The sequence below is a fragment of the Python bivittatus genome, unplaced genomic scaffold, assembly GCF_059951505.1.
Source record: "Python bivittatus isolate LINGU-HERP-01145 unplaced genomic scaffold, Pbiv_v1 ctg000500_np1212, whole genome shotgun sequence".
Lineage (NCBI taxonomy): Eukaryota > Metazoa > Chordata > Lepidosauria > Squamata > Pythonidae > Python > Python bivittatus.
In genome coordinates this window covers 1,569,796-1,582,749 of record NW_028277079.1, presented here as the reverse complement: position 1 = coordinate 1,582,749, position 12,954 = coordinate 1,569,796, and the positions used below count along the sequence as shown (strand labels likewise).

The following is a 12,954-nucleotide window of genomic DNA, read 5'->3' as shown; positions in this document are numbered from 1 at the left end:
AAAAGCAGGCAGGGCTTTGATTGGGGCTGCCATCTTGACTTTTTCGACCACGCCCTGCAGACGCCCCAGGCAGCGGTGTTTCTTCGCCTCGCGTCTCCCGGGTGGGGAGACCCCGCAGATCCCCCGCCGGTCCCAAGGGAAGCTGCTGCCATTTCTAAAGGGGTTTAACAGCTCCGTGGATAGAGGTGCTGCCCGGCCCAGTGCGCGAGGGTGCCCTCAGTGTCCCATGGGCCCCCCAAACCTTATCAGAGAGCCCCACATTTCGGCCCATCCCCTGCATGACATTATCCAGACCCTGAATCCTGGTCCAGTGCAAGCCAAACACGAGCTAGACCCCCCTTCCCTGCTGTGGACCGCTCCAGATGTTCTAGAACCGGCTGGGGAATTCTGGGTAATCCGGACACCTCTGGAGGGCACCCGGTTGGGGCCAGCTGGGATCTCTGCCTTCCCCTTTCTCTCTCTCTCTCTCTCTCTGTCTCTCTTTGTCTGAGCAAAGAAGGAGGAGAGGAAGAGCGATTATGTGGGGCGGGGCGGGGTGGGGGGGATTGTATGAGGCATCTGGACCCTGAAGGCCTTTCCAGGCTGCCAAACATTTAGCAAATGCCGGGCAGATTTAATTAGGCAAGCCAGCTTTTAAAAATAACTCGAGTCTCCCCGAGGAGGTCTTTGCGTGGCTGACTGGGCTACGTCATGCGGCAGGCCGGTTCCCTGGAGCGAACATGTGCCGTCAATGTGCTGTCACTCGCTGGGATGGACAATATTTTTTCTGGCGAGGCGCCCCGGTGGGTCTTCGAGTTACGTTCCGCTCCTGAAAGGGGCTTTTGTTCCCCAGGATAGCTGAGCACCCAGGAGACCCCTGAGCATCCTTCAGCTTTGGCGACTAAGATACCTCTGTTGCCGTGATGCTCAGGATTAGCCGGAGCCCTGATAGGAACAGTTCAAAACGTTGCATTTTTCCTAGAGGAGCGGAGTCTTTCCAGACAGGCCCAGCGTGATTTTCGTCCACCGCATGCAGGAAATTGTATAGACGAACTATCTAAAAATGGAGAAACAGCTGCTTGGCGCCTCCTGTTTCTTAAGCGGTGCTGATGCTTTGGGAGTCTTCCGCGTGTTTCTGTTTGGAAAACCAAACCAAACCCAAATTCTGTTTCTAAAGGAGTCCGCTGTGTCATTTACTGCAGCTTTTCCGCTGCTGCGTGATAGTAAGCAAAGTCTTGACCTCTCCCGGTCGCTCGTGGGACAATGGAGTCGGTTGCGTGTGAGATTTGCCGAGGTTTTCAGAAGTGCTGTTGAACCAGAGCAATCGGTGGTGTCCTGGCCAGTGAGAATTCAGGGCAGCAGAACCACAGAGTTGTAGCTGGATAGGCTCGCGGTCGGCAGAAGACGGGGGGAATTTGCTTCTCCGAAGCTGCTGTTCGCTTGTGGGAGGCGGGTGGAGGGAGAGTCCTTTGTGGTACTGGGTGCCAGAGGCGCACGACGGGGCAAGGTGCCAGTGAAAGTGACGCTACTGGTGGCCGGACGTGTCTGCCGGCGGAGTGCAGAGTTTTCTGGACGGAGCATCTTCGCTAAGCCCCACAGAGACGGCTGCACCAGAACAAAAACAACGTTCGATTTCATTCGGTTCGCAGTCAAGCTGCATTCAAACGACCCCGAGTTCCAGCGATACATTTCCAAATGTTTCTCTTCTGTCGGTTTTGGTTTCTTTGGTTCTGCAACCAAAGGAGGTGTATAAATAAGCCCCCGAATGCTGGTAGGCTGTAGGCTTGGTCAAGAGCTGTGTTTCTTACACTTTTTGCTCTCAGGACCCCTTTCCGCTTTTCAAAATAGCGAAGACCCAAAAGAGCTTTTGTTTGTTCGGGTTATATTTTTCGATATTTACTGTGCATATTAAAAATTAAAACTGACACATTCGCTGCCTAGCACTACCACTTCTCATGACTGTTTGATGGGATTGTAATATCATATTATCTTTCAACATAGGCAAATAATTTTGATTTCATGAACCCCTGAGAGGGTCTTGGGGGGCCCTCAGAATTCCTAGGGCCACACTTTGAGAAACACCAGTCTAGAGAATTTCCTTGCTGTCTCTACAGCCTTCAAGTGTGCCTACGGATGCTCTCTCTGAGCCCCCCAAGACTTTCTGCGTGGAAAGCAACTTACCCCAACCTGGTGCCCCCTCCAAATAGGTGGAGCAACTCCCAGAATTCCCCAGCCAACATGGCTGCTGCTGAGAATGCTGGGAGTTGAAGCATAGATCTGGAGGATGCCCAGGCTGGGGAAGGCTAGGCCAAAGTCTTCTGGGGAGGGGGCGCAGGTCTGGCCCACAGCCTCCCCAAGATGCCCACGTCCCACACCTGCTGCCACGCCAGGGGTTGAGCCACAGATGTGTCATCAAGACCCAGCTCTGCCAGACCTTCAGAGGAGCAGAGCTTTGATTGCACAGCTGTGGCCGCCTCTGGGCTTTGGGACCCTCCTTGCAGGAGTCGCTGCGTTCATGGCATTGAGATGAGGCGGCCAATAACCTCTCTCTCCATTTCCTGAAAGAGAGCCATTCGAGAGTGGCCCAGCTCTTGCCCCGACTGTAAACGACCCCTCGCCTTATCGTCAGAAAGACCTTCCGAATTGCCTGCCCCGTTCTCTACCATTCTGTATTCCGCCATTCATAAAAAAACAGGAGATGGACATTTTGGCCCACCACACATCCCTCTGCCGTGGCCTGCTGCCAAAATCAGGTGGTTGAACCCAAAGCCGCCCCCTGCAGGCTCCGCCTCCCTCCATCACAACGGGAGAGGGGCTGCGGTCTCCTGCGTGCAATTCCTGCCTGAGCGAACTCCCCAACTGCAGGCTGTCTGGGTGGTGTTGGGCTCCATTTCCCATCTTCCCCAGCCAGCACGGTGAATGCAAGGGTTGTCCTCCAGCAATGCTGAGTGGGGGGACCATCATCTCCCCCAGACACGCCTCCCAGGCCATTTCTCGGCTCACCTCTGTCCTCCTCCTGGCCACAGACCAGCGAATCGGCACCTGTTTCTCGGCTCTCATCGGTGGACGGTGCGCGGGGGAGCTTCCCGGCCACTACACCAAGATGCAGTGCTGCTGTGACTCCGGGCGCTGCTGGGCCGTTGGGCAAACACCGGAGATGTGCCCTGTCAGGGGATCAGGTGAGCAAACCGCCAAAGACCTCGCAACTCTTCTGGGGACTCAGGGCACCGTCGCGCTCCAGGAGAGGCCGAAAGAAGGAAAAAGGATTCATTACGCAGCACGAAGGCTGCACAGCTGCTGCAGTTATTCCACTGGGATCAGGTACTTAGAGCTTCTCTTCTCAAAGCCGCCGTGTCTTTTGCAAGGCCGGTGCAGCTGTTTCAAAAGGGGTCCTTGGCTTTCTTGGCACGCGTACAGTGGCATGGCTCCTTGGCTTTGCGGGCAGTCCCAGCAGGACATGTCGGCAGCTGCGTGTGTAAGGGCAGACAAGCGGGGACAGCTTTGGAAGCAGCCTAGTCCAACCTGTAAAGGATGCGGCTGCTTCAGTGTTTTGAAGATACAGTAAGTTCTTGATTCACACTAATAACTTTTGAGATCTTTCAAAGGCTTTACCCAAACCTGTTAGTTGTCTTGAGCTGCTGTTGACTGCTGCTGCTGCTGCTGCTGCTGCTGCTGCTCCTCCTCCTCCTCCTTCTCCTTCTCCTTCTCCTTCTCCTTCTCCTTCTCCTTCTCCTTCTCCTTCTCCCCCTCCTTCTCCCCCTCCTTCTCCTTCTCCTTCTCCTTCTCCTTCTCCTTCTCCTTCTCCTTCTCCTTCTCCTTCTCCTTCTCCTTCTCCTTCTCCTTCTCCTTCCTAGATTGCCAGTTGTCAGCAAAAGAGCTGATGTCTCTAATGCAGTGTTTATCCACCTCGGCAGCTTTCAGATGGGTGGACTTCAGCTCCCAGAATTCCCCAGCCAGCCATGCTGAAGTCCACCCATCTGAAAGCTGCCGAGGTGGAGAACCACTGCTCTAATGCCTGCAATCTTCAGTTCCAAAGAGACACAAAGTCCCACCAAAGCAAAGGAGCCATGCCAGTGTACGCACACAAAGATAGCCAAAACACGGCTACATTAATGCTTCGAAGAGAGAAGCTCTAAGCATCTGAGTTACAGAGTTGCAACCTAGATTTGCAAGGTTCCTGTGGTTGACACAAATTCTGTTTTTTAATCTACAGCCAGGAATCTGAGAAAGTCTTGTTTTACAGTACCGCTGGTCGCAGATTGCAAGCAGTGAAATAAAAATCTTGCCGTCTTGCAGTTTCTTGTGATGGAACTGACCCCACGCTGGGTTCGGTTTGTAATGCAAAGAGTCAAGCCCTGCACCTTAGAGATATAGCTTCTGAGGACTTGTCAGCCTTGATCTGGAGTGAAAAATGAGTCCCGATCCAGAAATAAAACGATGTATGTTCTCAGCGGGCTAGCTTTAGTGCACCAGCAATGGATTTTAGATAAATCTGAAATAGACCTGTTTTCATTTTCTTTTTTCTTTCTTTTTTCTTTCTTTTTCCTTTTTCCTTTTTCCTTTTTCCTTTTTCTTTTTTCTTTTTCCTTTTTCTTTTCTTTTCTTGGGTCTTCCGCGGCTGTTTTAAGTGGGTCTTGAATGTCCACTTATATCACCCGCAGCCAGCATTTGACCAGGGTGGATTATGGGGGTTTATGGACTATGGGAACTGTAGTGCATCTGGAGGGCGATGGGGGGAGCCATACTGAGGATTGCAGAGGTTTTTCCAAGCTCACCCCTGTGGGTGATGGATTCGAAAGGAGTGTCTCTGGGCTCAGTGTGCAGGAGTACAAGCTATGTCCCTCTCCCCTTAGTGTGTTTGTGAGACAGATGGAAATGCTGGTGGGTTGTGAGTTGGTTTTATTATTATTTTGGTTTTTTTCTTTCTTTAAACCACTTGAATCAATCGGCACCCATTTGGGAGGTGAGTGTCATCATCACAGTCATCTTTCCCATATTTCGATGTTCCTTCCACATTGATGTTCTCTGCTTAAAGTAGATTTTTATCACTCAGCTTTGTATGGCTTGGCAAATTGTGTTCACATTTCCATCTCTCCTCAAATACACATTTTTATCACCACTGATGTTCCACCCACCGTCTCCCTTATCCCATCCCTCCCTCCTTCTCTATTCTCACCGTCCAGGAAAACTGGCAGACTGGTTGGGAGACCTTTTCAGCTCCGATCCCGGAGGCGTCCGCACGATCCGATGCCCAAATGACAAAGCGAGCCCCGTGACGACGCACGGTTTGGTCGTTTCGATGAAAGCATTGGATTCTGCAGACGTCTCCGTTCTCTGCTCGAGGCGATTCTCTTCGGTTTCGTTTTTTCGCTCCCAAAAAGCATAAATTGCTCCAGTCATGCTGTCATTGGGAGAAAAAAAACAGAGAGAGAGAGAAATGTAGGAAGCATCATGAAATGGGCAAGACGGTTTCCAGACGGTATCACTTGCACCAAGAGCAGTTCTGCGGGAACCGCTATGTTTGCGCGCACAAGGTCCCATGTTGCCTGATTCATCCACCTGCGTTTCAGCCAGGAATAAGTTTATCCAGCATTTAGTTCCATTTGTACCCTCTCCTCTAAATCAGTGTTTCTCATCCTTAGCAACTTTAAGATGTGTGGATTCCCCAGCCAGCATGCTTTAAGATGGGTGGACTTCAACTCCCAGAATTCCCCAGCCAGCATGGGGGAATCAACAAAACAACTGGAAAAATCGATGGTGATCCACCTTCATTTCTTTCAGATGAATACCGCTGGCTGTGCATCGAGGGTCTCCCTGTCGTTCCTGGCTTCCCTGGAACCTTTCCCGGCCTCCCCAGCTTTGGTCCCAATGGAGCTGGGCCGGGGATGAGCGGTCCTGGGGGCTTTGGGCCCAACGGAGCCAATGGACAAGGAGGCATCCCCGGATTGCCAGGGACGGGCCCCGGGAGCTCGAGCATTGGTGAGAGATGGTGCCTGGGTCAGGGAGCAGAAGCAGAGCATTGGGGGATTGAAGAGGGTCTCAGGGCCAGGGAGGGACAAGCTGAGGTCTTGGGGCTGATGTGCAACTCCTCAAGGTCACATCCAAGTTGGCGCTTCTGGCCCAGGCCTCGCAAAGGGAGGCTTCCTCTCAGGGTCCTGGGTGCCCAAATGCCATCCGGCTGAATCATCCTCAATGCCCTCCCAATTTGGAACCCTAACCAAGCTCACTGGATGAACAGGGTCCAAAGGAGGAGGCCAGTTGGGGGGTCAGGAGGGGAGCCGAAGCCAAAGGCCATGGTTCTTCATGGGGGTGCAAAAAGCTGAACTTGATTTTTGGGGACGCCTTTCCCACAGATGCCCTGGGAGGTTTCTGTAGCAAGGAATCCTTCACCAAGAGAGTCATGGAGCCCTTCACAGATGGGGGTCCTTCCAGCAACTCTGCCGTGTTCAGGTTGATCCCCAAACCCCCAAACACAGTTGGCCCCAGTCTGTCAGCAGGTCACTTCCAAGCAGGCCTTCCCAAGCAGCCCTCCGCTTCTCCGTCTTCTGAGACTGACCCCCCGACGATGGTGCATCTGGGGGACCGGACGGTGGAGGCGCCTGGCTCAGTTTGGGGGAGTCCAGAAAGGGGAGAATCTGCTGCTGATTGGGATATCCACGGTCCCGCGTTTGCTCTTGGGGTGCCTCCTCCTTGTCCTTCTCCTCATCCGAGGAGGACTTTGGAGACGAGAGCCCGACACGGGTCATGCGATGGAGGGGGACATTATTCAGTGCCCTGAGAGAAATCTTCACCGGTTGGATTTAACTTTCATTTAGGGTTGATGAAATCAAGCTGAGATCTCCAGATGTCCACTTGGGCTGGAGGGGGGGCCATCATAAAGTTAATGAAGTAAATCAATACCAGCAGTTGAGGCCCATCGGCAGCAGCTATGTAGAGTTTGGGGCAGGGGCGTTTCTTGTTGTCTGGGCCTTCCCTTAAAAGTCCTTTCTGTCAAACTCAGATTCTAGTCCTCATGGTCCCATGTCCACAGCTCAGTGAAATCAGAAACAGCAACCCCAAAAGTGGCTGCGTTGTACCAAGGAAGACCTTGAATTTTGGTCAGCCGCCTTGGTGCGCAAAGCAGGGCGTCTCCACACTGGGGAGACCCTTCCCCGAGAGCCGGGGGCCCCGATGTGCTTCCTCACAGCTTCAACCCCAGTGCTGGATCTCTCCTAGGAACGGCTACGCTGAACCAGACGATTGACATCTGCAAGCATTTCACCAACCTGTGCTTGAACGGGCGCTGCATTCCCACCCCATCGAGCTACCGCTGCGAGTGCAACATGGGCTACAAGCAGGACGTGCGGGGCGAGTGTATCGGTGAGCAGTGCAAAGACAGGCCAAGGCTGGTACTCGGGCTGGGCTGCGGTTGGCAGCCTTGGTGGGAACTGCCGAGGTCCATGGAGGGAGGTCAAAAAAGGTCAAGATGGTGGCTTTGACCGTGTGATCCAAGTCCCGCTCTGTGAGGCATTAAAACACGCGGAAGCTTCCATTGCAGTCATGACCACCATCTTGACTTTTTTGACATCCTTTCCCGCTGCCCCACCCCGGCCAGAACCAAAACAGGGGAACAGATTCTGGGAAGTGCTGCAAAGCCGTCAGTTAGGTTCTTAAAAATGATTCTCTAACTCATCTCAGTCCAGGCAGCGCCGCGGGCTTGGCCAGAAGCGGACTGGTGTGCGATTGGGGTTCTTGTGGGAGACAGCCACGCTGTCCCTGTGGTCTGTGAACCAGATCAGGACGTTAAACCCCTGCGGGATGTTTTTCTCCCGTTTGGGTGAAATAGGTTACGTGCACGCAACCGTTGCGTGTGCTTCTCTTTGGTTTAGGTTTGGCGTGTTGAGCCAGGGCTGTGCGTGTCAATCCTCAGAGCGCTTGTGATTGCAACAAAAGTATTCCAGAGCAGGGTGGTTCAACCTCGGCGGCTTTCAGATGGGTGGACTTCAACTCCCAGAATTCCCCAGCCAGATGGGTGGACTTCAACTCCCAGAATTCCCTTGCTGGCTGGGGAATTCTGGGAGTTGAAGTCCACCCATCTGAAAGCTGCCGAGGTTGAACCACCCTGTGCTAGAGAAATCAACAAACTAAGACTGATCCTGGAGCTAAAAACAGAGACTTCAGGAAGCATTTTCGACTTTTCGAACCATCCAACCCTTCTACTCAGATGACGGTCATAACTTGCAAGCAAAGCCCTAACCCGTTTCTACAAGGGTTGCACCATCCACCAGATGGTCGCAGCCACAATCTTGACTTTTTGGACTCCCCCCCACAGACCCTCCTTGCTCTTGTTTTCTGCTTCACTTTCACAGCCAGCCCTTCAGGTCTTTATGGATTTATACTCATTTATACTTTCTTGCTCCCAGATAACAAAGCTCCAGGTCAAGTTTGCTTGTTAAGTGGAGCTCCATACATGGTGACTTTGTGGACCTATTTTTTGTGCAGGGGGGGGGTGATGTAATTGGCTGTTGCCTTTTTTAGCTTCCCAGCCCAGCTTATGGCCTGGCATCTCCTGGTGGTCTCCTATCCAATTTGTAATCTGGTCTGACCTGCATAGTTCTTTGAGATCAACCAAGACGGGTTACCCCTAAACGGCCGCCACTTGCTCTGATCTGGCTGGAGCAGAATAAGTTAAAACATATTGCCAAAAAACAACTTGCTATCAAATCAGTGCAAAAACAACCTAAAATTGTGTAAACACCTGCACGGTATGTAACACAGCAAACGAGCTCAAAATCTGGGCAACACACAAGCACCTCACAAAATTCCAGCGAAGTCGGAACAAAACATTAAAAATCTGAAAAGCCTGGGAAAATCAGCAAAGCTTCAGCTGGTGTTGAAAGTCCTGTTAGCTGGTGCCAGGCGGGCCTATCTTGGGAGGGTATTCCATAGACCAGTATTTCTCAACCTTGGCACCTTTAAGTTGCGTGGACCTCAACTCCCAGAATTCCCCAGCCAGCATGCTTGGCTCTGTAAGACAATTATATCCTACTCTTCTTCCAAGGAGTTCAAGGAGCTTTGGATAGGGTGCACAATTCTTTAACTACCTCCCTTTAATCTTACCACAGCCTTGCGAGGTAGGTTAGCCTGAGGGGGAAGTAATCTGATTCCAGTTTGATCAGTCAAGTGATCAGCTACATGGGGGGGCGGGGGGGTCACACCAGGTCTTCCTACTTCCCAGTGCAACATCCCGACTTTTACACCATGCTGCATCTGCCGGTGATTACGACATTTCAAGCTACGTTACTGGGCTCATCTTTAAAGTGCCCAAAAATATTTAAAGTTTTTTAATCTTCAGTTGCAGTTAGTCTCCCTGAAAAAAACTGCAGTAGCAGTTCATTTAGTAATTTTCCTAAATCTAGGGGTAGATTGAAATACCATTTGCAGTAGATAAATGATTTATTTCTCTCCATAAATAGGAAGCATGGTTTGAGAGAATAGATTTGACCACCTCCAAAGCTCCAAAATCCAACCCTGCTGGGTTTGAGCAAAACATGGGAGGATTGAAAAGTTACCCTTCTGTGATCTGGGGCATGCAAAGAGACGAGGCACCGAGAGGTTAATTGCAGATTTAGAGACCCAGTGAATTTCCTGTAAGACATGATGTGCCCCAAATGCATAAATAGTCTGAGAAAATTACAGGAGAAATATAATTCGTTCAGCTATTTGTCTTTATGATCATCGCTAAAGGATGCTCTGTAATATTCACTGTGTGGATCATTGCTGAAATATGATGCAGCCCAGGTTAAACTAAAATCTTTCAAGTCGACAGATTTAAAAGCATTGGAGATGCCGATCTGGGGAAGCTGTTCTTCTAGTTTATGGATAGGATGTCCCCACCGACCAATTTATTGGCCTCCAAATCTCTCTGAGCCTGTTTATCCAATGACAGGCGTGGGAATAAAGTTTGGTCCGTTAATTATAATAATGGGCAATTTGGATGGAGATGTTCAAAAATGCAGTTAAATTACTGGGGCGAAAACGTTTGGTTTTTCTGGGAAAGATGGCATAAAGGCCAGGATACGATGACGTGAGATGCTAAAAAAATGGGCTTCTGGTCCTCCCAAAAACTGCACCTTCATTTTACTTTAACAGGGTTTGTTTTGCTTTGCTTTTTTTCCTCTTCTGAAAACAGACTGAAGTCTTTTCCTTTCCTTTTTTCTAAAAAGAGGAATGTTGCTGATTTGATAAAATAACCAGGAACGGTTGAGAGCAGAACCTCCCACCAAATGCCCAAGATTCTCCCTTGGGATGAGGCTCACGTGACCCCAAAGTATGACACATGCAAAAATCAGAAGGCATTTGGTAGCCCCTTTTCCAACCAACAATTTTTAGGAAAAGGCAGAAACGTTCTGATACATTTCATTAAAAGGCAGGCACACCGTCTGCCTTTTAATAAAATCTGTTGATCAGAAAAGGGGCTACCAGACTCCCCCTGATTTATGGATCTCATAGATCAGTGTTTCTCAACCTGGGCAACTTGAAGACGTGTGGACATATGCTGGCTGGGGAATTCTGGGACTTGAAGTCCACACGTCTTCAAGTTGCCCAGGTTGAGAAACACTGCCATAGACTAACACAGCTCTCTTCCTACAAAGAAAAAGCAATATACTGGAACTGCCCCAGAACCCAGCAAGATGCAATACTTTTAAAAAAAGCCACTTATTATTTTAACAAGCCCGCCCTGATCCCTGAAGTATCCCAGCTGATTTTTCTGCATTCGTTTAAAAAAGAAAATTCAGTTAAAAAGAAAAGCTGGCGCGTTGCATCTCCAGGGCCATCTTCATTTCCAAAAATACGTCAGCATCCCGAAGGGGCCCCCCCCCCATGCTTTCTCAGCAAGTGAAAACGGTGGAGGGTCCCTCGCATCAGTGCTAAGCCTGGGAATGGATTTGTCCCACCCCCAAAATGGACAGCGAGAAACAGGAGGGGAACCTGGGGAGGGAGCTGGCAGCCATTTGGCCAAAACGCTCTGAACTTAGTTACAAAATTTAAGTTGATTTGGGTTCCGTTTTGCAGGGCTCAGGGTTAGAATAAAACCAGTTCAAATCAGTTGGTTTTATATATGTATGTATGTATGTATGTATGTATGTATGTATGTATGTATATGTATGCATATGTATATATATATCTTCTCTCTGTCTGTCTCTGCAAGACATGGATGAGTGTTCCAGCAGCCCCTGCCTACACGGTGATTGTGTGAACACGCCCGGCTCCTATCACTGCAAGTGCCACGAGGGTTTCCAGAGCACGCCCACCAAACAGGCCTGCATCGGTAGGTCAAGGGGGGCGACTGAGACTCTCTCGGGGATCAGGGCCAGGGGAGGGTCGACGGTATGGGCATGCTGGCACAGGCGTGGGCCCTTGGAGAGGCCACAGTGAATAGGAGCTGGCACCAGGCGCGTCGGGTGGGAGAGGGCAGCTCCAGCCAGGGTATGCGGAAGAGGGGAGCAGGAGCCGAAGATGGCCATGACGTGGGAGAAGGAGCAGCTGGGTGATGCTTTAGCCAGAAGGATCTCAGGGGGCCTTTGGGTGGGACCACCATCTTCAAAACGAAGGACAACTCTTCTTTCTGCATTTCTGGACTCAGGATACAGGATTGTGGTTGAACATTGTGAGGAGGGATACCCATGGGGGGGGTCAAAAAAGTCAGGATGGCAGTTGTGGTCACATCCTTTGATTGCCCAATCGCAGCCACCTCCTTGATTTTTTTGTCCCCCCCCCCCCGAGTGCCCTCCCTGGGAGAGGTTCTGACCAGAGAGGAACTGCTGGGGACATTCCAGACCGGGGTTGTGGGTTGGGCTGCGGGTGCAGGACCCCTCCCGCGTGAGGGGGGCCTCCTGCCCCAGGGCTCGTCTTCCGGGCTCGCCTGCAGTTCTTCCAGGCGGCAGGTTCAGCCTTTGGGTCCTGTGCTAGATATCGACGAATGCGTCATGAACGGCGTGATGTGCCGGAATGGGCGCTGCGTGAACACCGATGGCAGCTTCCGGTGCATCTGCAACGCCGGCTTTGAAATCACGCCGGACGGGAAGAACTGCGCAGGTAAGGAAGGGCTGGATGTCGGGGGGGCAGCAGGTGAGCCTAGTCAGCCTTCCCCACCGCTTTCGCATCCTCTGCCCAGAGACTCCAGGGCCAAATTTGAGTAGCAAACTTTCCAGAAACAGAAGAACCATTTTATGCACATCATGCCTGCACATTAAAAACGGGGGGCTCCAAGCATTGCAGATGCCCTGGAAAAGAAGTGTCACCTTTACTTAGGCTTCACACACCAAACCGCCCCCTCCCCCAAATGAAGTCCTGGCCCTGCCTTGTGTCCCAGTGACATCATCATGTCATTGCCACTCCCACTTCTGTGTCATTGCCACGCCCATCGCAGCTTTGGGCTACTCCCCCCACCTGTCGCAAAACTGGTCTTGATCCTGTCCAGGATAACTCTGGCCAGTGGCTTTGTCTAATTGCCCGGTAGTTGTATTAGTGGATTCTGCCAGGTGTAGTCAAAAAAGTCAAGATGGTGTCCACAACAGTGTATTGCACATACAAAACATCATGCCCTGCAGACACCCTTTTAACCCAGGCTGAAAAACATCCCGCAGAACTCAAAATTTTGCTCGTCACTTTTTGACATTTTAGCCATCATAATGGTTAGGAGTCCCATCGCTCAATGCCCCCCTCAGGGCTCGTTTGAATATTAATTGACATGCTAATGCCTCAGCTCCACCTGCCTCAGCCTCCGCTTTTATTTCGTGCATCCCGTGGTAGCCTCCCCAGGAAGGAAACTGATGCCCTCCTTTTCCATTTGGTGCCCCCAGCTCCAGCCTCACCCCACAGACTCTCCCTTCTCTCCCCAGTTGGCCTCCTTCACCACAAGGAGCAGCGGGCCGTCCGTCTGCCCGTCCTGCAGCCACAGCACAGGTGTCTGCGAGACAGGAAGGGGGTGAC

General features: G+C 51.3%; 1 protein-coding gene across 2 annotated transcripts in view; it reads left to right on the top strand.

Moving 5' to 3' along the window:
* Positions 1 to 12,954, top strand: part of FBN3 (fibrillin 3) — a 109,005-nt gene that overhangs the window by 40,503 nt on the left and 55,548 nt on the right. Inside the window, exons 9-13 of one of the 2 annotated variants that reach the window (XM_025173021.2) lie at positions 3,006 to 3,158; positions 5,761 to 5,958; positions 7,195 to 7,338; positions 11,171 to 11,290; positions 11,932 to 12,057. In XM_025173021.2, the coding sequence (XP_025028789.2) occupies positions 3,006 to 3,158; positions 5,761 to 5,958; positions 7,195 to 7,338; positions 11,171 to 11,290; positions 11,932 to 12,057 (741 nt within the window). Of the gene's footprint in view, positions 1 to 3,005; positions 3,159 to 5,760; positions 5,959 to 7,137; positions 7,339 to 11,170; positions 11,291 to 11,931; positions 12,058 to 12,954 lie in introns of both variants that reach the window. The other variant, XM_088147421.1, reaches the window with a different exon arrangement.